This window comes from Furipterus horrens, unplaced genomic scaffold (genome assembly GCF_987537825.1).
Source record: "Furipterus horrens unplaced genomic scaffold, mFurHor1.1.pri manual_scaffold_13, whole genome shotgun sequence".
In the NCBI taxonomy this organism is placed as follows: domain Eukaryota; kingdom Metazoa; phylum Chordata; class Mammalia; order Chiroptera; family Furipteridae; genus Furipterus; species Furipterus horrens.
Genome location: NW_028327183.1, coordinates 58,341,981 through 58,363,134, shown reverse-complemented (window position 1 = coordinate 58,363,134; position 21,154 = coordinate 58,341,981). Strand labels below are relative to the sequence as shown.

The 21,154-nt window shown below is 45.7% G+C and overlaps 1 protein-coding gene across 1 annotated transcript; it reads right to left on the bottom strand.

The window, feature by feature from the left end:
• Positions 1-8,396: 8,396 nt before the first annotated feature.
• On the bottom strand, positions 8,397-20,903 carry LOC149995631 (uncharacterized). The gene is given in 5 exon segments (XM_090259275.1): positions 8,397-8,511; positions 8,513-8,695; positions 8,697-10,902; positions 15,098-15,224; positions 20,805-20,903. Coding segments are annotated over 5 exon segments (2,730 nt in total).
• Between the last annotated feature and the right edge of the window lie 251 nt (positions 20,904-21,154).

Sequence of the window (21,154 nt, the reverse complement as noted above, 5' to 3'; positions counted from 1 at the left end):
AGACACTGCGGACGCCTGGATGGGGCCTCAGGCTCAGTCCCCGCGGACGGACACGACGGCGGACGCGCTCACAGACGCGGGCACAGAGGGACCGGGGAGACCAGACAGGAGCGGACACACACACGAGCAAAGGGAGACCCAGGCGGCCCCCGGACACGCGCAGGGACAAACACGGAGACACACTCACAGCGACCGCCGGGGTCTCAGCTCCACGAGGGCATACACGCAGCACCATCCGCACCCCTCCGGCATCCACACGCCCCCTCCCAGGGCCCCACCAGGTCTCCTCAGGCCTTCGGCCGACGCAGCCGGACTCCCCACGAGGTTACCTCAAGAAACTGCCCGGCGTCCTCTAGGCCACGCCCCCACCCTGTCGCAGTTGCGCCTGCGCAGACCGAGCGACTACACTTCCCAGAAGCCTCTGCGCGGTCATCACCCTCCTCCCAGCCTCCCCTCAGAGCGACGGTAAACTGACGTGAGCGTGAGAGGGGGGCGCGGCCCTCACGTCCAGAAGCCGTGGTTCTGGGGAGCTCAGCGACATCGGGGGAAGGTCGCGGAGTGGGAGGACGTCGACAGAGCAGCAGGGAGGGCGAAGGGGGTGGCGGTCACGGAATGGGATAGGGAGACGGCGCTGCAGGGTGAAGCGAAGGCGGCCCGGAGCACAGCGAGGGGGAGGGGAGGGAGGGGAATCGGAGAGGAGGTGGGGCCTCGGTGGGGGCTGGAAAAGACCCGGTAGCCCCTCAGCGGACGTCCTACGTCCAGCACCGACCGTAGTCGCCATGCTGACAGGCAAAAAACTTGTTAAGTGTGAGAGACGAACGAAAACAAGTATTATCAGTCCTTCCCGTTAGGTGCCGGCTCCTGTTCAGTGCACGTTATTGTTACAGAACCTAAAAGAAAGTTACTCTCCCACCGCCCGCATTAGGAAGCTTTAGAGGCAGAGGCCGGTGGGAAGGAAATCGGTTTTTCATTCCGACGCTGAGGGTCCGCGACAACGGAGCCTCTTGTCGGAAAGCCCACCCGCTCCGGAAAACCAGGGAAAAACCCAGCCGGACCGCAGCAGGAGGCAGTTTCCGGAGCTGCTGCTCCCCTTCAAAGCACCGTAATGTGGAGGCTCGGGTGCCGATGAGCACTCACCGGGGCAGCTCAGCTCGCACCCGCCGCTGTCCGGTTTCTGGCTTCCACCCGGGACCCACAGGCGCCCAGGTCGGTGAGGCCGCTTACAGAGCCACAAGGTCCGGCCAACTCCGCAAACAGGACGTTTGCCAGGCTGGCCAAAAAATAGCTCTTCCTTCACCTGGGTTTATATTAGTTACACGTGTGGGACGGCCTGAACGTCCAATTACCTTCTAAATTTCCGCCTGCTGAATAGGGGGACGGTTAACCCACGACCAATCGGTTCTTTTCTCAGGCTAGACTGACAGACTCGTCTTCCTTCGAGCACCTCCCCCTCCCCCGTTCTGACGTATTTGGTGCAAGTCCCTCCCTTCCTGGTTCCTGCCCCAATCAGAATCAGGAAGGGGTTGAAGGGCTCTTCCCTTCTCCATTCCTGTGGCTTGCACTGCGCCCACTCTGTGAAGTGCTTCCTCCTCCTTCACTCCTGTCTGGGTCACAGTATCTGCCTCCAGGAACGGATGGTTCACGTTCTAGGCACCAACTTGGTTACCAAGGCAACACCCCCCCACACACACACACACACTTAGCCATTGCTCGGGCAAATGGAGATCTGCTCAGGTGGCCTCTCCTGATCCTGCCCTTTCCTTCTCCCAGTGGTCGAGCCTCGCTATCTGTGTCCCTAAGAAATACAAACGGATTTAGTCCTGGCAACCAAGCTACTTTTCAGATGGAACACAGTGATACAGATGAGGGCGGTCACGAGAGAAAAGTGGGCGAGTTGGGGTGGAAAGAGGCGTCCAGGTTGCGACCACCTTACACCATGAACCACAAAGCCAAGTGTAAAAGCATTCTCTGAATGTCTCAGTGGCCACAGAAATGCTACTGTAGCTGCCTTAGGTGGTGAGAATGACTTCTCTTTTCTTTAATCCTCACCAGAAGATAGGCAGAGAAAGGCAGAGAGAGAAATCAATGTGAGAGAGAAACATCGATCTCTTGCGACCTACAACACTTTGGTGCCAGGACATAGCTTCATCTAAGCTCTGCCACAGCTGAATCCACTTTCAGAACATCTATCTGTTCAAACTGTTGAGCCAGGCCTGGTGAGCTGTCCGTCTTACTGAACCCTATCCTCCTCGTGAAGACGATCTCACTGAATGTCATCAGGACACTTCTCCGTGGTGCTGAGTCAGACCAGAGGAGCTGTCCCCGACAAAACCTCTACATGCAATATACAGTTCTACCTCTTCTTCAAAGAACTCATCCAGCTGGAAGTGAGCCCTACTGTTGTCTCCAAACAGAGCTCTCTGTGCTGTGGGGTGCATGGGATGAAAGCAGATGAGGGGGAAAACTGCACATTGTTAAGAGGCATCATTCTTTTATGGTGGAAAGATCTGGCTACGACCTCAGGGAGACTGTTAACTCAGATTCAAAACCATTTCTGTGGCAAAAAAAATGTACCCCCCAAAATGAAAAAGCAGACAGACGTGCAAGGATTATGGAGATGGTTTCCTTGGGCAAATTGGGGAAGTGCTGTATAGTTACATGTGAGTCATTCCCTAGGTTATAGCTTTTACATTGAAAGGTGTACTCAAAGAAGGATATTGTGTATTCATAAAAATAGAGCATGGATATATTTTATGATAACATGAATGATAAACACTGGCAATCACGATATGCGAGTGGAGTTTTTCCTTTTTTTTTTTTGAATGAAGAGCCTTGCAGCTTAAAATTTCTTAAAAGTTCTTACTTCAATTGTGTATATTGTACACTGTGCTATTTTGGTATCTCTTTAGTGGTTAAGGACACATGCCAATCATGTCATCAGATTTGGCCATGCATTGTTCAAGTTTTAAATGAGCACCTGGTATAAAAATCCAGCCACTCTAGAACTGATGACTGAAGAGATGGATATGTTCGTTCTCCCAAAGATCTTGTAACCAGGGAAGCCACAGCTGCCCCCATTACTCAAGACGCAGACATCATAAACACCCACTATGTGCTGAATATTGCAAGATACACTTGTGGTGTGTCAATTACCCCTAAGATAATTTCCATACCTGTTTAAGGGGCAGGAAGCTCTCAGTGGCTGATTTGAGCTTTTGATGAGCTAGAACCATGGGAACTCTGGCTATTCCCAACATTTCTAGTGTTGGCCCAGTGGGTTTTTATATTCCAAACTCTTGTTGGCCCAGTGGGTTTTTATATTCTAAACTCTCCGAAGAAACTTGAAATTATAATGAAAATCTTTCTTTCCCTGGCTGGTGTGGCTCAGTGGATTGAGTGCTAGCCTTTGGGCCACAGGATCACTGCTTTGATTCCCCGTCAGAGCTCAGGCCTGGGTTGTGGGCCAGGTCCCAGTTGGGGGTGTGTGAGAGCCAACCACACATTAATGTTTCCCTCCTTTCTTTCTCCCTCCTACCCCCCCCCCAATAAATAAAACCTTTCCCTCTCCTTTCCCCTCTAAAAATTTTTTTTCTTTAATAGTGTCTCCCTTGCTTTCTGGAATTTGGTCTCCATGATGGTAGCAACACAATGTTCCTTCTTTGTTTTTTAACGTATATTTAAGAAAAATTTTATACTATTACAGTTGTCCTATATTTCCCCATCGCCCTTCCCCACAGTCAACCCCACACTTTTGTTCATGTCCATGGGAAATGGGGACTGTACTCTTTTACTCTTTTTAAATGATATTTTATTATGCTTTTACAGTTGTCCCAATTTTTTCCCTTTGTTCCCCTCCACCCAGTAACCCTTTTCTCTCCAAAAGACACGCAGCCCTTCGTTCATATCCAAGGATCGTTCTTGTATGTTCTTTGACTTCACCTTTTCCTATATTATTCTTAACATTCCCCTATTTTGTACCTAACAATTATGCTTCTTAATCTCTTCACCATGTCCCCATTTCACCCCATTTTCCCTCCCAGCTGATAGCCCTCCAAATGATCCCCATACCTATGATTATGTTCCTGTTCTGGTTGTTTGCTTGGTTTTTGTTTTTGAGCTTCTGTTTTTGATAGTTGCCAGTTATTTTAATGTTCATACTTTTGACCTTTTTTTTTTTCAATAAGTCCCTTTAACATTTCATATAATAAGGGCTTGGTGATGATGAGCTCCTTTAGCTTTACGTTGTCTAGGAAGCACTTTATCTGCCCTTCCATTCTAAATGATAGTTTGCAGGATAGTCTTGGTTGTAGGTCCTTGCTTTTCATCCCCTTAAATACTTCTTGCCAGTCCCATTTTGCCTGCATAGTTTCTTTGGAGAAATCAGCTGATATTCTTATAGGAACCCTTTGTAGCTAACTCTCTTCTCTTGGTGCTTTTAAAATTCTGTGCTTATTTTAACCTTCAGCATTTTAATTATGATGTGCTTTGGGGTTGTCTTTTTTGGGTCTCACTTGTTTGGCATTCTCTGTGCTTCCTGTACTTGTATGTCTATTTCTTTTGCCAAATGAAGTAAGTTTTCCTTCATTCTTTCTTCTTGTAAGTTTCAGTTTCTTGTTCTTCCTCTTCTTCTAAAACCCCTATTAGGATACTGGCATGTTTAAAGCTGTCCCAGAGGTTGTTAAGCCTCTACTTTATTCAGTTCTTCTTTCTTCATTCTCTACTGGTTCACTGTTTATTTTTCTTGATGTTCCAAATCCTTGGCTGAACACCGGCTTTATTCCTTTCACTATTGATTTCATGTGCATTTTCTTTCCTTTCAGTTAGCGTAGCCTTCATTTCTTCCCTTATGCATCTGACATACTCAACCATGTGTGTCAAGTCTGTGAGCATCGTTAACTCATGTTTTGATTTCTGCGTCTGTTAGATTGGCTATGTCCTTGTTGCTTAGTTCTCCCACTTGTATCTTGATCCGCTCCCTCTTTTGGGCCATACATCTTTGGCTCCTCAACTTGACTGACTCCTGTGTTTCCCTCTGTGTCTTAGGGAGAGTTGTTGCACCTGTAATGTCATAAGGGGCAGAGCCTTACATACTTGTCATTGTGGGGTGACCCGTTTCAACACATTGTGGCACTGTATGTGGGGCAAATGGTCTGAGGAGTAACAAAACTTGCTCAGCACTCACCCCTTTTCCAGGCATTTCTCCCTCTTCCTGGCCAACCTCTAGCTGTTGCCCTGGTTGTGGTTCTCAAAGTGGGTGGGTTTTAGCACCATTGGAGCCTCTAAAAAGACTCTGCTGAGAGACAGTTAGTTTCCTCCACTTCTCCAAACCCCACTGGTTTTCCAGTCAGAACAATAAGGCTTTGTTTTCCCTAATGATGGAACCGTGAGCAGAGCCATCTGGTCTTGGCCTCGAGGTTTGCAAACGTGGTCTTTACGACTTTTATAATGTGACTATGTTTTCTGCTGGCTGAACACAGCCATGGCCTTCCTACTACCGCTGCCACTGCCAACACCATCACCACCACCACCACCACCACAGCCACATGGCATCCTCTCCATGCCTTAACTACCCTTCCTTCCAGTCTGGATAAGAATTGCTTTTTTATATCTTTGTTTCCTGGACTTCCATTCAGTTTAATCCTCTGGCAGTTCTGTTTTTTTTACTTTTGAGATATTTATATTTCCTCTCACTGTTGTGGCGGGTGGAGAGAGTTTTCCTATCCCTCCATTCTGGCTGGAGGTCCCTATAATACACCCCTGAACCTCCACCTCTTAAAAGTATTCTTGGCACAAACAGATATTCTTTTTTTGATTTCAACATTTTATTTTTATCAAGAGGGTAAGAGAGAAAGAGGAGAGAAACAATGAGTTGTGAGAAACATCAATTGCTTGCCTTTTACACACCTGCAATAGTGGATCTGGCCTACAACCCAAGTATGTGTCCTGACCAGGAATTGAACCAGCAACCCTTCCGTTTGCAGGCCGATGCTCAGTCACTGAACAGACCACCCAGGATATCCAAATATTCTATAATTACTTTCCTGAAGAGTTAAATGAGTAAAGTGTGATGCTTCTAAATGTATTTTTCAATTACTTAAATTGAACTCAAATATAAATAAAATTTGTTATGTGAATGAATTCCATCTATTCTGTAGGTGGCTCCAAGTGAAGACTCTTAGAAAGGATGGCGTCAAAAGGAGATCTATTTCAATTTTTAAGATATTTACTTACTGATAGGGGAACATTGATTATTTTATAACACACTTGAGGATTCGTTGGTTTCCTTGTATGTGCCCTGATCAGAGATTGACCAGAAACCTTGGCATATGGAAGAAGTGTTTCCCAACTGAGGCACCAGCTGTACACTATGCTTTATGTCCCATTGGAGGACACTGGTAAATTAGCAGCTGTACAGAAGTGGGAACCAATGTCGTAATAATAGCCACCAGCTCACTCCCACTTGGTGGTGCAAGGAGGGGGCAAGGCAGGCGGGCTGAAGGCACAGGATTCATGGGTCTCTGTCAGCAGCCATTTACCGACGTTCACAAAGCATCTCAAAGAATTAACAACTGTGTGCCCGGTGTAGCTCACTGGATTGAGTACCGGCTTGCAAACGAAACACTGTCCTGTTTGATTCCCAGTCAGGGCACATGCCTGCGTGGTGAGCCAAGTCCTAGGATAGGGGTGTGCTAGAGGCAACCACATATTAATGTTTCGCTCCCTGTGTTTCTTCTTCTCTCCTTTAAAAAAATTAATAAATAAAATATTTAAAAGAACTTGTACAAAGTGGGTACTACCCATTTATTAATGTTTTATGAATTTTTGTTACAGAGCAATATTCTGATGTTGTTTGCTGTTTATTATTGGTAATAGATCTCTATCTTCATCAATAATGAAATATTAAGTAAAACATGACTAAGGCTTTGGGTGATCCATAGATGGAATATGCGTCCACGTGATTGAAGACGTTTTATCATCAGAGGAATTCAATGCCTTACAGGGTGCATGGGGACATGGGACAGTGTGTGAAGTGAGAGGTTATTTTCCTCCTGTAACTGAAACAGCCCTGCTGGGAGGCTGTTGTTCCCTGATCTCTGCTGCTGAAAGTCTAGGCCCAGCCTTTTGGCCTGACCATTCCCAAGTCCGGAATGCAGGGCTGGGAGGGGCAAGCAGTCTCAAATCTTCTTCAGGCCTGTTAGGTTCCTGTCGGTGATTCGTACTCCTTCAAGCCAAGCATTGACACTTGTTTTGACAGGAAAACCTGTATATGTGTCTTTTGCACCTGAGGAGTGTTTAAAAGGACATTGGTCTCCCTTAAAAACAATTTATATATATATATATAAAAAAAAAAGATCACTATGAGAAACTCTGACAACAGATGCAATTACTGTTACTGTTTAATACTTGAAATAAGAGGTTTTTCCATCATTAACGATTCAACAAATTGTACTGTTTCAGGGAACCTGGGGGCTGGGTATGGAGAAAACAAGGACACCCAAAGATGGGGAAAAAAAGGACACCCACAGATAGCGACAACACGACATCTGGACTACATCCATTTGGTGTCACAAAGTAACAATGTCCCCATGGAGCGCCCCTCCCCATTTCCTTTCACTTCCTTTCCTCCACTTTACTGTAACACGTTCACATATGCTAGATCTGTCGGGGTTCTTGCTTTCCACAGAGCCCTGCAGATTCAGCAAAAGCTAATGCTGAACACTGCATGGCCTGTCCCCATCACTAACATTCCTAAGACCTGTGTTGGCAGGAGTTCAGCAGCATCCTACTGTTGAGCTGTCAGGTCAAGTCTGGCACTGATGCATGGCTCAGAACTCATTTGTCAGGTGTGGATTATGAGAATCATGCCCCTGTGCCAAGTGTGCCTCCTCCACTGGTGTCACATAAGGTTGAAGATCCTGCTGAAGGTTTCTGTGCACTTGTCACACTCATAGGGCTAGTCTCCCATTTGTATCCTCCGGAGGACAGCAGGGAAGTAGTTCCAGATGCACACTTTGCCCTACTGGCTACACTTACATGGCTTCTCCTCGATGTGGTCAGTCAGGTGCTACAACTGTGACAAGTGTGCCATGAAGCTCCTCTGAAAGATGGAGAACTGGTACAGCCGCTCCCCACTGTGCACATGCCTGTGCTTCCTGAGCATGTAATTTTTCCTGAAGGCTGTCCTACACTGGCCACACACGCACACTTTTCACCAGTGTACGTCCTCTGATATGTGATGAGGTACTCATTATGGGTGAAGGCCTTGCCGGTCCTGGCACACGTACAGCTTATCCCCAGTGTGCATCCTGTGGATAAGCTATACGTGAGGTGTGACTTCTGATTGAAGGCGTTTCCACAACCAAACAGCTTCTCCCGTTTGTTCCTCCAGTGTATGATCAGACACTTGTTTTGGGTAAAGACCTTCCCACAGTCCCTGCACTCATAGCCTTCTCCCTGGTGTTCCTCCTCTGGTGCATTTTGAGGGCCCCTTTCTGGCTGAAGGTCTTGCCAGTCACTGCACACACACGGCTTCTCCCCAGTGTGCGACTTCTGGCGCATTTTGAGGTTTCGTTTCTGGCTGAAGGCCTTGCCACATTCCCCACACACATACGGCTTTTCCCCAGTGTGTGTCCTTTGATGCAGTATGAGATCACTGTTCCGAAGGCAGGCCTTGCCACATTTATGGCAAATGTACAGACTCCCCTATGTGCATCCTCTGGTGCACTTTGAGGTTCCATTTGCAGATGAAGGTCTTCCCACAGTCACTGCAAATATATGGTTTCTCCCTAGTGTGTGAAACCTCATGAAAAATGAGGCCCCTCTTCTCGTGGTAGGGCTTGCCACATTCCCTACACACACACGGCTTCTCTGTGGTGTGTGACCTCTGATGCACAATGAGGTCTGTCTTGTGGCTGAAAGTCTTGCCACACTCGCCACACACATAAGGATTCTCCCCGGTATGTGTCCTCTTTTGTGCGTTGAGCTTCCCTTTCTGGGTAAAACACTTGCTACACTCACCGCACACATAAGTCTTCTCCCCGGTGTTCGCCCTCTGGTGAATTTTGAGGGTCCCTTCCTGGCTAAAGGCTTTGCCACAGTCACCACACACATATGGCTTCTCCCCAGTGTGTGACCTCCTATGAAAAATGAGGCTCTTCTTCTGGTGGTAAGCCTTACCACACTCCCCACACACATACGGCTTCTCCCCGGTGTGTGACCTCTGATGCCCAAGGAGCCTCATCTTGCGGCTGAAGGCCTTGCCACACTCCTCACACACATATGGCTTTTCCCCGGTGTGTGACCTCTGATGCTCATTGAGCCTCGTCTTGCGGCTGAAGGCCTTGCCACACTCCACACACACATATGGCTTTTCCCCGGTGTGTGTCCTTTTATGCACTATGAGCCCACTGTTGTAAAGGAAGGCCTTGCCACATTCATGACAGCGGTACGGCCTCTCCCCGGTGTGCATTCTCTGGTGCACTTTGAGGTACCCTTTCCGGGTGAAGGCTTTGCCACACTCCCCACACACATACGGCTTTTCTCCAGTGTGTGACCTCTGATGCTCAATGAACCTCATCTTTTGGTTGAAGGCCTTGCCACACTCCACACACACATATGGCTTTTCCCCGGTGTGTGTCCTTTGATGCACTATGAAACCACTTCTGTTAAGGAAGGCCTTGCCACATTCCTGACAGGTGTACGGCCTCTCCCCGGTGTGCATCCTCTGGTGCACTTTGAGGTACTCTTTCTGGGTGAAGGCCTTGCCACACTCCCCACACACATACGGCCTCTCCATAGTGTGAGTCCTCTGGTGCCTTTTGAGCTTCCCTTTCTGCTTGAAAGACTTGCCGCAGTCCCTGCACGTGTATGCTTTCTCCCTGGTGTGTGTCCACTGGTGCAGTTTGACGTTCCCTTTCTGGGTAAAGACCTTACCCCAGTCACCACACACATATGGCTTTTCCCCAGTGTGTGACCTCCTATGAAAAATGAGGCTCTTCTTCTGGTGGTAAGCCTTGCCACACTCCCCACACACATACGGCTTCTCGGTGTGTGACCTCTGATGCTTAATGAGCCTCGTCTTGTGGCTGAAGGTCATGCCACATTCCTGACAGGCATACGGCCTCTCCCCGGTGTGCATCCTCTGATGCACTTTGAGGTACCCTTTCTGGGTGAAGGCCTTGCCACATTCCTGGCAGGGGTACGGCCTCTCCCCGGTGTGCGTCCTCTGGTGCACTTTGAGGTGCCCTTTCTGGGTGAAGGCCTTGCCACACTCCCCACACACATACGGCCTCTCCCCGGTGTGCGTCCTCTGGTGCCTTTTGAGCTTCCCTTTCTGGGTGAAAGACTTGCCGCAGTCCATGCACGTGTATGCTTTCTCCCCGGTGTGTATCCACTGGTGCAGTTTGACGTTCCCTTTCTGGGTAGAGGCCTTGCCACACTCACTGCACACATAAAGCTTCTCCCCAGTGTGTGACCTCTGAAGCACAATGAGGCTCGGCTTGCCACAATCCCCACACTTATAGGGCTTCTTCTCTGCAATGGGTTTGCTGGGCGTGCCAAGGCCTGAAACACCTTTCTTCCCACACATGGTGAACAGGTGTATCCCTGGTCCTCTCCGTCCTTCCACGCTGGGTGGGTCTGACATGGAACTTTGCTGGGCAAATGCCTTAAATTCACAACGTTCAGGGGCTAATACTTCGGATGTGTCCAAATGCCACAGATATGTCCCTGGGCTCCCCTGTTGCCATCCAGACTGGTCAGCCTGTGTCTCCGAACCTTCATAGGCACAACACCAGGAACCATGTGTCGTAGATCCTTCCACCACCACCGCAACAGAGGGTCTGTCTTCCCAAAACTCTTTCTGTGGATTCGATTCCTTCAGGTCAGGTCTAGTCTCCAAGTCTGAGGGAAGCGGGAATAGATGACGACATACATGTAATTAACAACATGGGGAGGGAAGACTTTCCCAGGACACACGACACAGCCTGAGAGCAGAGGACAGCCTGTTCTGGCGACACAGGGAGAAGGGAAGCAGTGAGCTGAGATGGTGAGGTACAGGGAGGTGAGCAGAGAGCAAGAAAGGGCCCCTTGGCAGTGGGTGTAAAGGCGGCCAGGGAAGCTCAGAGCTGGGGGACGATCCCTGGAGAGAACGAGGACGGTAGACCCGAGGCTCCCACAAACCCAGTGAGTGTTCAGGACACCAAGCTGCTCACTTCCAGGCCATGTTGTACACATGCCCAGCCTGCTGTGCTTCTCAAAGGATTTACTCTAGTCAGTAATGAAGAAGTAGAGCCGACTCACGTGTGGCTGTGCTGGTTGTCCCCTGTCTCCCTTCTGCCCAGCCAAGCTACCACCTTCCTATGCTGCTCAGGAGCGGCCTGGCCCTGGGTGCTGGCTCCTCACCCTCCTCTTGCACAGTTATCCCTCCCCACTGACTACAGCCACTCCAGTCCCTGCCTGTGTGTGTCCCTTGGGTTCCTGAATCTGTTTCCAGCTTAGGGGGCTGTCCTTAGTTCTGGACTCTGTACATGGACATCAGGATTGTTACCAACATTTAAATACTGAAATCTCACACCAAAATCTCATTTCAAAAGTAATGATCGAGCCCCACAGAGCACTCCTTCCTACTAGGCGACAAAGAAAGTAGAAGTGGTAAACAGCTGTCTCCATCTGCATTTTATCTCCCACTGGCCCCACAACATCTGAATTTGAGACCCCTCCCCTGAGTCCTGAGAGCCCGGATTTCAATTTCCTCTCTATGCTGATACCTCCTAAATGGAATCCCCGCCCACACATCCTGAGCTCTGCTGAGGAATAATCGAAGGCCTTTTGTGCACCCCTGACCAATATGCAACCTAGCACATTGGATGTGGTAACTATGATATCAAGAAACTCCCATCCCAAAGGATATGAGGAAGAAGAGACCCACCAAAGAGACTTAGGAAACTAAGTCACACACACAATGACGAATAGCATATAATTCCATTCCTATGAGGCAACTAGAATCATCAATGAGAGACAGAAAGTAGAACCTGAATGCCAGGGCAGGAGAGGGAGATGGGAGCACTTCTCTAGGGGTGACAGATGGTCAGTTAGGGGCAATTAAGAAATCTGAGGTGGATAGTGGTGATGGCTGAACAATAAAGTGACTGTCATTCATACCACAGAACTGTGCACGTAAAAACAGTTAAACAATCAAAAAAGAGTTTAAGCATTGATGTTATGTTATGTATGTTTTCCAACCATGAGGAGAAATTTTGGACTGGCTGGTGTGGCTCAGCAGATTGAGGGCCAGACTGTACATGGAGAGATTGCAGGTGCGAATTCCAGTCAGAGCACATGCCTGGGTTGCAGATCAAGTTCCCAGTGCTGAGCTGTGTAAGAGGCAACTTACTGATGTTTTTCTTGCACCTCAATGTTTCCTTCCTCTTTCTCACACTACCCTCTCTAAAAATAAATAATATTCAGAAAAAGAAATAATATAAATTTATAAAAAATTTTAATTTTATTATTTTTAGAGAGAGGGAAAGGGAAAAAGAGAAGGAAAGAAACATCAAGTTTCCAGAGAAACACACATCAATCATTTAGCACCTTTCATCATGTGATCCAATCCCTGAGTCAGTATCTGGCTTCCTGTGACTATTCTATCCAGGAGGAAAAGTATGACAAATACATAAAGTAGAAAAATGTTTCGTGACCCTGAGGTCTGGAAGTGATGACAAATGTCAGAGCAGGTGGAGGCCTGTGACATGGAGGCTGAGGGTAACTTTCCAGAGGAGAGAAAGGAGAAGTGTGAGGTGGGTGTGTTTCGAGCTCACGGGTGTGAGACATGCTGGGATGTAACTGGACTATGGCTGCAAAGATGGGACAGAGAACAGTGTGGGTGTGAATATTGTCTGAAGTGCAATCCCCAAAGAAAGTAATAGAAAAACTGGACTTCCTCAAATTACAAATCTCTGCTCATCATGAAATGGGGCTTGGCATCCAGATATGCACATTCAAAGGAGGGATGATACATGGTGATGCAAAGAGATGTGACTTTGGGTGGAGGGCAAAGAATGTGATACACAGATCATTTACCATACAAATGTACACATAAAGCTATAGGTTCCTATTACCCAATGTACCAGCAATAATTTTCACTTAAAAAAAGTGATGTCAGCCCTTTTAAATCACTCACAACAATTAACTCAAAATGGAACAAAGACCTAAAATTCTAAAACTTGTAGACAAAAAAGGAGTAAATATCTTCATGGCCTTTAAATAGCTGATTGTTCTTGTGATATGTCACCAAGAGCACAGGTAAAAACAAAATAAATAATCTGGACCCAATCACCACTAAAAACGTGTGTGTTGGAAATGATGCCATCAAGAAAGAGAATAGACGACTCACAGAATGAAACAAATAGTTACACAGCATCTTTCTCATAAAGGACTTCAATCAAAAATTAAAAACATAAGAAAATGTTAAAAACATTCAAAAGTGAATGATAATGAAGCAAAGAAAATAACGAAAATAACAGGCAACAGACTTGAACCATACACTTCACCAGAGAGAACAGACCGATGGCAAATGAGCTCCTGGAAAGGTCCTCAGCACCAGCGGCCAGCTGGGCCGTGATATGACCACTCACCAACCAAAGTTTTGGCTGCAGTGAGAAAGGCTGAGCGTAATCAGTTCTGACAAGCACACGGAGCAATGCAATGCCGAGTGCCTGCTGGTGGAAGCAAAAATGAGGCAACTGCTTTGGGAAAAAGGGTGGCATTTCTGAAAAAGTTAAATACACACCATTGTATCACCAATCCAAGCACAAGAGAAAGTACATCATGTGTCTACAAAAAATATCCAGAATTGGACACAACCCATCTGCTCATCATGAAGTGAGGGGATAAGCACATGGTGGTCAATTCATGAAGCAGAGTATCACTCTGCAATGAGAAGTGAGTTACAGCCCAGCCAGGAAGCACCAGTGATGGGAACATGGTCGTGAGTATCAGAAGATAGCGGGTCAGATCCCAGGTTAGGGGCCTCTGTAGGAAGCAACAGATTGAGGTTTCTCATTTTATTTCTCTTTCAAATTAATAAACATATCCTTGGGAAGCACATCCTTCTTTAAAGTTAAAAAAAAGAAGAAGAAAGAGTAAGAGAAGAGAACCACTGAATCGTTTAGACATCATGGATGAACTACAAAGTTATAATAAAAACTTTAAAAAGTCAGATAATCAAAGAAAAGGAGTACATGTCATATGAGTCCAAACACATAAAATTTTAGAAAAGACACAGTAACCTACAGTGGTCACTGGAGGGTGGAAGGTGGTGGGAAAAAACAGAAAAACATTTTGTGCTAATGGACGCGTGCAGTCTACATCATAATGAATGACGTACCAAGTAATATGGTGTCAAAGTGCATCAAATCATTCGCTTTAGCTATTTGCAGTTAACCGTAGGACGGTAAAAGGTCCACAAAAGCCGTTAATGAAATGGGACCGTACACTAATTTTGAAAAGTAGTGACTCAGTTGCTACTCTGTTGACTATCAGTATGGTTTATAAATCCTTTGTAAATTTTAACTCCATGTATTTCTACATCTGTGAATTGTATGCTGATGAGCAGGTCCATCTCTCTATCATTTGCTTGGTCTTTTTCTCATTTTTCCCTAACAGCTGTTTATGTATTTATAATCCTCTGTTCTACATGCAGTAAATACTCTTCCCCACTTCATCACCCATCAACATTATTTTTATATTTATTTTCTTTTCTTTAAAATATTTCATTTATTTACATGTAGAGATAGGGAAAGGCAGTAACAAAGTGTAGAAGATAAACATCGATGTGCTATTGGTTGCCTCTTGAGCACCCCAAAATGGGGAACTTACCTGCAACAGAGGCATGGGCCTTGACCGAGAATTGAACGGCTGATGTATGGTTTGGCAGTCTGGTGCTCAAACCATGAGTACACTAGCCAGGGTTAATGTTTATCTTTAGATTCAAATAACTTTAACACTTTACTTAGTCAGATCTGTCCATCTTTTGTATTTCTATGTCATCCTAAAGTGACAGGCAGGTGGTGAATAATGCAGTGAAGCTGCCCCTTACCCAGCGAGACCAGGTTCCAGTAGGTCTCCATCATCACTTCTCGGTACAGTTCCTTCTGCGCAGGCTTCAGCTGCTGCCACTCCTCCCGGGTGAAGTCCACCATCACGTCCCCGAACGCGACCGAGCCCTGTGAAAGGAAGTGCACACCACTCACTGCCAGGCCTTCCTCACAGGGGTCAGGAGACGCAGACAGAAGGATCGAGAGGATCAGGAAAGCGCACAGGATGCATGTGACATGGTGTCAACAGGGTGCAGAGCTCTGAAGGGCCTGATCATGCTGTGTCCTCGGTGCCTAAGTGCATTGTATGGTCCTCCAACTGACAAAAAACACTATGGGGCTGTTCACCAGGAAAACAAACAATCCAATAAACAATGGGCAAAGGGCCTGAATAGACACTTCTCCAAAGAGCACATACTCACGTCCAACAGACATATGAAAAATTTTAATCACTAATTATGAGAAAGCTGCAAATTAAACCACAATGAGATATCATCTTACATCATGAGCCCGTGATGAACCCGCAAACTTTTGGTGCATAAGACAATACTCCAGCCTCCGGTTACATACCCCAGGGCAATAAGCTCTTCTTTAAAAAAAACAGGTGGTCATCCATGCCCAGAAGTTCGATCCTAAGGAAGGAGGTATGAGATGCTGATATGACTCACATATGAACATCTGAATCATATGGGTGCCACAAAAAGAAGAGGAAGAACAAGAAATTGAAAACTTGTGTGAAAATATAATGAAGGAAAACTTACCACATTTGGCAAAGGAAGTAAGACATACAAGTCCAGGAAGCATAGAGTCCCAAACAAGCTAGATCCAAAGATGACAACACCAAGACACATCATAATGAAAATGCCAAAGGTTAAAGATAAAGAAAGAATCTAAAAGCAGCAGGAGAAAAGTAGTTACCTAAAAAGGAGTTCCCATAAGACTATCATCTGATTCCTCAATGGAAACTATGCAGTCAAGAAGGGACTGGCAAGAAATATGCAAAGTGATAAAAACCAAGGACCTATAACAAGATTACTCTATCCAGCAAAGCTATCATTTAGAATGGAAGGGCCGATACGGTGCTTCCCAGACAAGGCAACGCGAATGTAGTTCATCATCACAAAAACACTTAAATGAAATGATAGAGGGACTTATTTAAGAAAAAGAAAATCAAAACTACAAACATTAAAAGGACAGCAAATTCACCACTATCAACAACTGAGTAAAAAGACAAAAACAACCTAACCAAACAACAGGAACAGAATCATAGGTATGGGGACCATTTGGAGGGTGAACAGCTGGGAGGGGAAAGAAGGAGAAATGGGGAAATGGTGCAGAGATTAAGAAGGCCAATTGGTTGGTACAAAACAGACAAGGGGGAGTAAAAATAATATAGGAAAGGGTGAAGCCAAAGAACTTACAAACAAACATGACCCATGGACATGAAGGAAGGGAGGTGGGATTGCTGGAGAGAAGGGGGATACAGGATGGAAGGGAGCGAAGAGGAAAAAAATTGGGACACCTGTAACAGCTTAATTAAAAAATTACATTTAAAAATAATTTTTAAAACCTTATAACTAAAAAAAGCCCTGGTTTACTAAGGTATGATTGCTATACTAAAAACTGTACATATTACAGGTATACAATTTGATAAATTGGGAAGTATTGCATTGGCCAAAATGTCTCTTACATTTTTTCCATAGCGTGGCTCTAATAGCGCATAGTTGTCTTTATCTTCATTTGAAACAAGTTTGTTAGACGGTATTGTGACAGCTGTCATATCAGCATGAATTTTATAAAAACCTTATCAAACCTGGTGAAATTTTGTGCTTCAATTTTAATAATGAAGATATTAGAAAATATGGAACATTTACAGTTTATTATGCTTTACCATTTCAAGAGAGGTAAATGCACAAGTGAAATGCAAAAGAAGAATCATGCAGTGTATGAGGAAGGTGCTCTGACTGATCGAGCACATCAAAAGTGGTTTGCGAAGTTTCTACGTACTATTGACATTTAGGCCAAATCATTCTTTACTGTGGCATGTCGTATGCATTAGAGGATGTTAGGCAGCACCCCTGGTCTCTACCCCGTAGAAACCACTAGCCGGAAACAGCCAACATACTCCAAATATCCTAATCAATAAATATACTGGTAAAAATGCAAAATGGGTCTTTTCCCTTATCACCTCACCAGGTTTCCTCTTGTGTCCTTTATTGTGCTTATTTCATTTTAATCTTTTTAACATAACACTTGCCAAAAATTTTTCCTGAGTCTGCCCACCTGATTGAACTCACTTAATGCAATTTGTACTGAGCAGGCTCCATTCACCGAGCCTGGGCTGGGATGTACTGAACACCAGAGAAGGTCCTGGGCATCTGGGAGTCGACACTGTACAGGAACTATGTGGAAGTGAGACTCCCAGCCCCCCACCTCAGAAGGGTCTGTAGAGTCCCCTAGACAAAGGGCTTCCTAAAAAACATGCCGAAACCCTCTGAGTGCTCTGTTCAATTGTGTCTGAAGCCACTCATTCCAGGGTATCTTCTGTTTGGATGCGTAGCTAATGGCAGAAACAACTTCACCCCAGGAAAAACCTCCCCCAGCTCCAAGAGTGAAATGAGGCTCTATTTTTTAAAATCTTCAGTCAAGGATATATTTATTGACTTTAGAGGGACAGGAATGCAGGGCCAGAGAGAGAGAAACATCAATTTTGCTCATACACATACGCAGACCATGGATCAAAATCACACCATTTGGTGTACAAGATGATGCTATAACCAACTGAGCACCCAGCCAGGTCACGCTCTGCTATTTAAAAAAATATAAGAATGGCGCTGGCTCGTGTGGCTCAGTGAATTGAGCGCCTGACTACAAATAAGGAGTTTCTGGTTCGATACCTGGTCAGCACAAAAGTCTGTGTTTCGGGCCACGTCCCCAGTTGGGGGCGCACAAGAGACAACCACATCCTAAAAAAAAATTTTTTTTAAAAGAATGTAATTAATTACACTAAAAGAAATTATTATAAATAAATTGAACCCTCAATCTCAACCACACAAAAATGACAACCGTTGGAAATCCTAAAGAATGTTGGTAGAAAAAGAAACCAAGGCAGCCATCACAGAGAAGATAAAGGTGGAGACATCATGATGGAGCTGTGTTGGAGAAGACTCGGATTGTTTCTTAAATGGTTGAATATACTGCCATCAAAGGACCCGTTAATTGCCGCTTCTGCACCCAAGAGAAACGAGAACCTAAAAAAACCTGTACATGAATGTTCACAGCAGCATTACTAATAACCACCAAAAAGTAAAAACAACCCAAATGTACACCACCTGATAAATGTACAAACATAGGGCCTACTGTATAATGAAATAGTATACAGCTGTGAGGAAGAACACCTGCTACCACACAGATGAACATCAAACACGTGATGCTCAGGCAAAGCAGCCAGATTTAAAACACCGTAGCTTGTGTGATAACATTGATAAGAAATGTTCAACCCTGGTAGGGTGACTCAATTGGCTGGAGCATCATCTGTCCAACTGAAGGATGAAGGTGTGGTCTCTCAACGGGGCTGATACAGGCAGCAGCTGATTGAGGTTTTCCTTGCCTCTCTTTCTCCCTCCATTCCCTTCTCCTTAAAAATAAATAAATACAATCTTATAAAAATATAATGCTTCAAGAATACTGAGATTCCTAAGGACCAGCAGAGCATAGGATAAATAATTTGCTTGCCTACATAAGTGGCGAAAAAACATTTTCTAAACAACAGGCCTCACTAAGACCATAAACTATGCAACTGAGGAAGAAATCATGTGATATCAGTTATCACTTCCCACAAGGATAGTTTATACCACCCGTTATTTATATTCAATGAGTAGAATACGCACCCAACAACCGCTAATGCGAACCAATGGCAGCCCACGCTGCACTGTGGGGTGAGAATAAACTTTCGCAACTCGTAACTATGAAGATTTCAAAAAGGCCTTAAGATACCCACCCCAAGCTTCCTCTACAAGGAATTGCCTGTGAAGACAACACAAAGCCCTGCCTGGTGTGGCTGAGTGCTCTGAGCATTGGCCTTTGAACCAAAAGGTCCCCTATTTGATTCCCAGTCAGGGCACATGCCTAGGTTGTCAGCCAGGTTTCCAGTAGGGGGCATGCGGGAGGCAACTCATTGTCTCCCACAAATATGTTTCTCTCCATCTCCTCCCTCAGTTCGCCTCCTTCTAAAAAAATGAATAAAATCTTTACACAGTAGCTCCTCATTTGGAATATTAAAAAAAAAACAAAAAAAACCAAAACGCATGACAAAGATTTTTTCCCAGCCATGACTGGGTGCTTCAATTGGTTGGAGCGATGTCCCATACACTAAAAGGCTGCGGGTTTGATTCCGGTTAGGGGCATGGGTGAGAGGCAAAAAATCGATGTTTCTCTCACATTTGTATTTCTCTTTTTCTTCTTTCCCTAAAATTCAAAAAACATCCTCTAATGATGATAAAAAGAAAATTTACCCCCAGATATTTATATGTATATGTTTATATATATATATGTGTGTATATATATATATATATATATATATATATGTATGTATAATTTATTGTTTCAGGAGACAGAGAAAGAGAGGCTGTTCCACTCACTGAGGAATTCACTGATTGGTTCCCATATGTGACCTGACCAGGGATCGAACCCACAACTTTGGCATATCAAGATGGTCCTCCAAACAACTGAGCTACACTTGAAGAGAAAAGTCAAATGGCATCCGCAGGGGGCTTGCATATGAGCCCTACCTCCCAGGTGGTAACTCAGCCTGCAATGACTTGCAAACGAGTCTTGCGGAGGCCAGCAGCTGCCTTCAGTATCTGGCGGCCAGGTCACAGGCTCCTAGGAACAAAGGAGTTCTAAGGGACAGTGTCTCCTTTCCCATAGTGATAACATCTGAGGTGGAACAGACCCTTGTCACTTATTACCTTGCTTTGTAGTTTTTAGATAAAATGTAGTTTAGCATTGTAGCCAAACCTATATATCCTATTGATTCTATTTCTAGTAACTTTTGTAACCCAATAAAAGGAACGGTTGGACTGCTAGAATTTGCTGATAGCCTGAGTGAGCTGCAGCCCTTCGTTCGTTGTTGATCACTCATTCTGCCTGCTTGTATTGCCTCAGCATCCCTGTTCCACAACTTCACGCAACATACACCTGTATATTTTTTATTATAAAATATTTCATCCATAGAAGGAAACTTGGAGAAAAATACCACAAATAGCCACCTACGAACACATCATAAAACATCAAGGCCACAGCCAGGGACATCCACACGGCCGTCTGGACAAGCGGCCTCCTTCCATCCCCCATCAGTCCTCTGGGTATTTAGTGCTGTCTGCCTACTTGTGAAGGCCCTCAACCAGCACATCCTGCCCAGGGCCTCTGTCATACTTCATCAAAAATGTTTAAGCCGCCACTTCCCAAGTGCACAGCGGTGTTTTCTGAAAGCCCCAGGGTATGGCAGCTCACTGCTGACCTATCCTGTCCCCTGTAGTAGAAAAATGTCAGTGTCAAGACAGTACTCTAGCAATCTGGGGGAATACAACCCCAGGAGACTGGACCTGGGGCCTGGCCCTGAGGGACTTCGGGGCAGGGGGCAGTAGGTCATCACTGCTCAGAAGCCTGATCCTAAGGAAGAAGGTGCGAGAGGCTGACATGACTCACCAGGGCCTTCTTGGTCCGCGGCTGCGTGTCCATCCTTCCAGTGCCCATGGTGACTGGGGGACAGGCAGGTTGGGCACAGGGGGAGAAAGATAAAAGCATCGTGAGAGACCATGTCAAATACAGAGCCAAATGCAGACAGGGACACGCTCACATGTTAACAATGAATATGTGCAGGGGTCCGATAGCATCTAAGGCATTCAACAAATGTCCCTGATTTAATTCTCCTCACACCCCTATAAGGTGGGGGCTATTTCCACTCACCCCATGTTACAGATGAGGTAATTAGATAAGCCATGAGCCCAAGAACACAAGGCTGGGACTAGAACTGGCTGAGTACATCCGGGTCCATG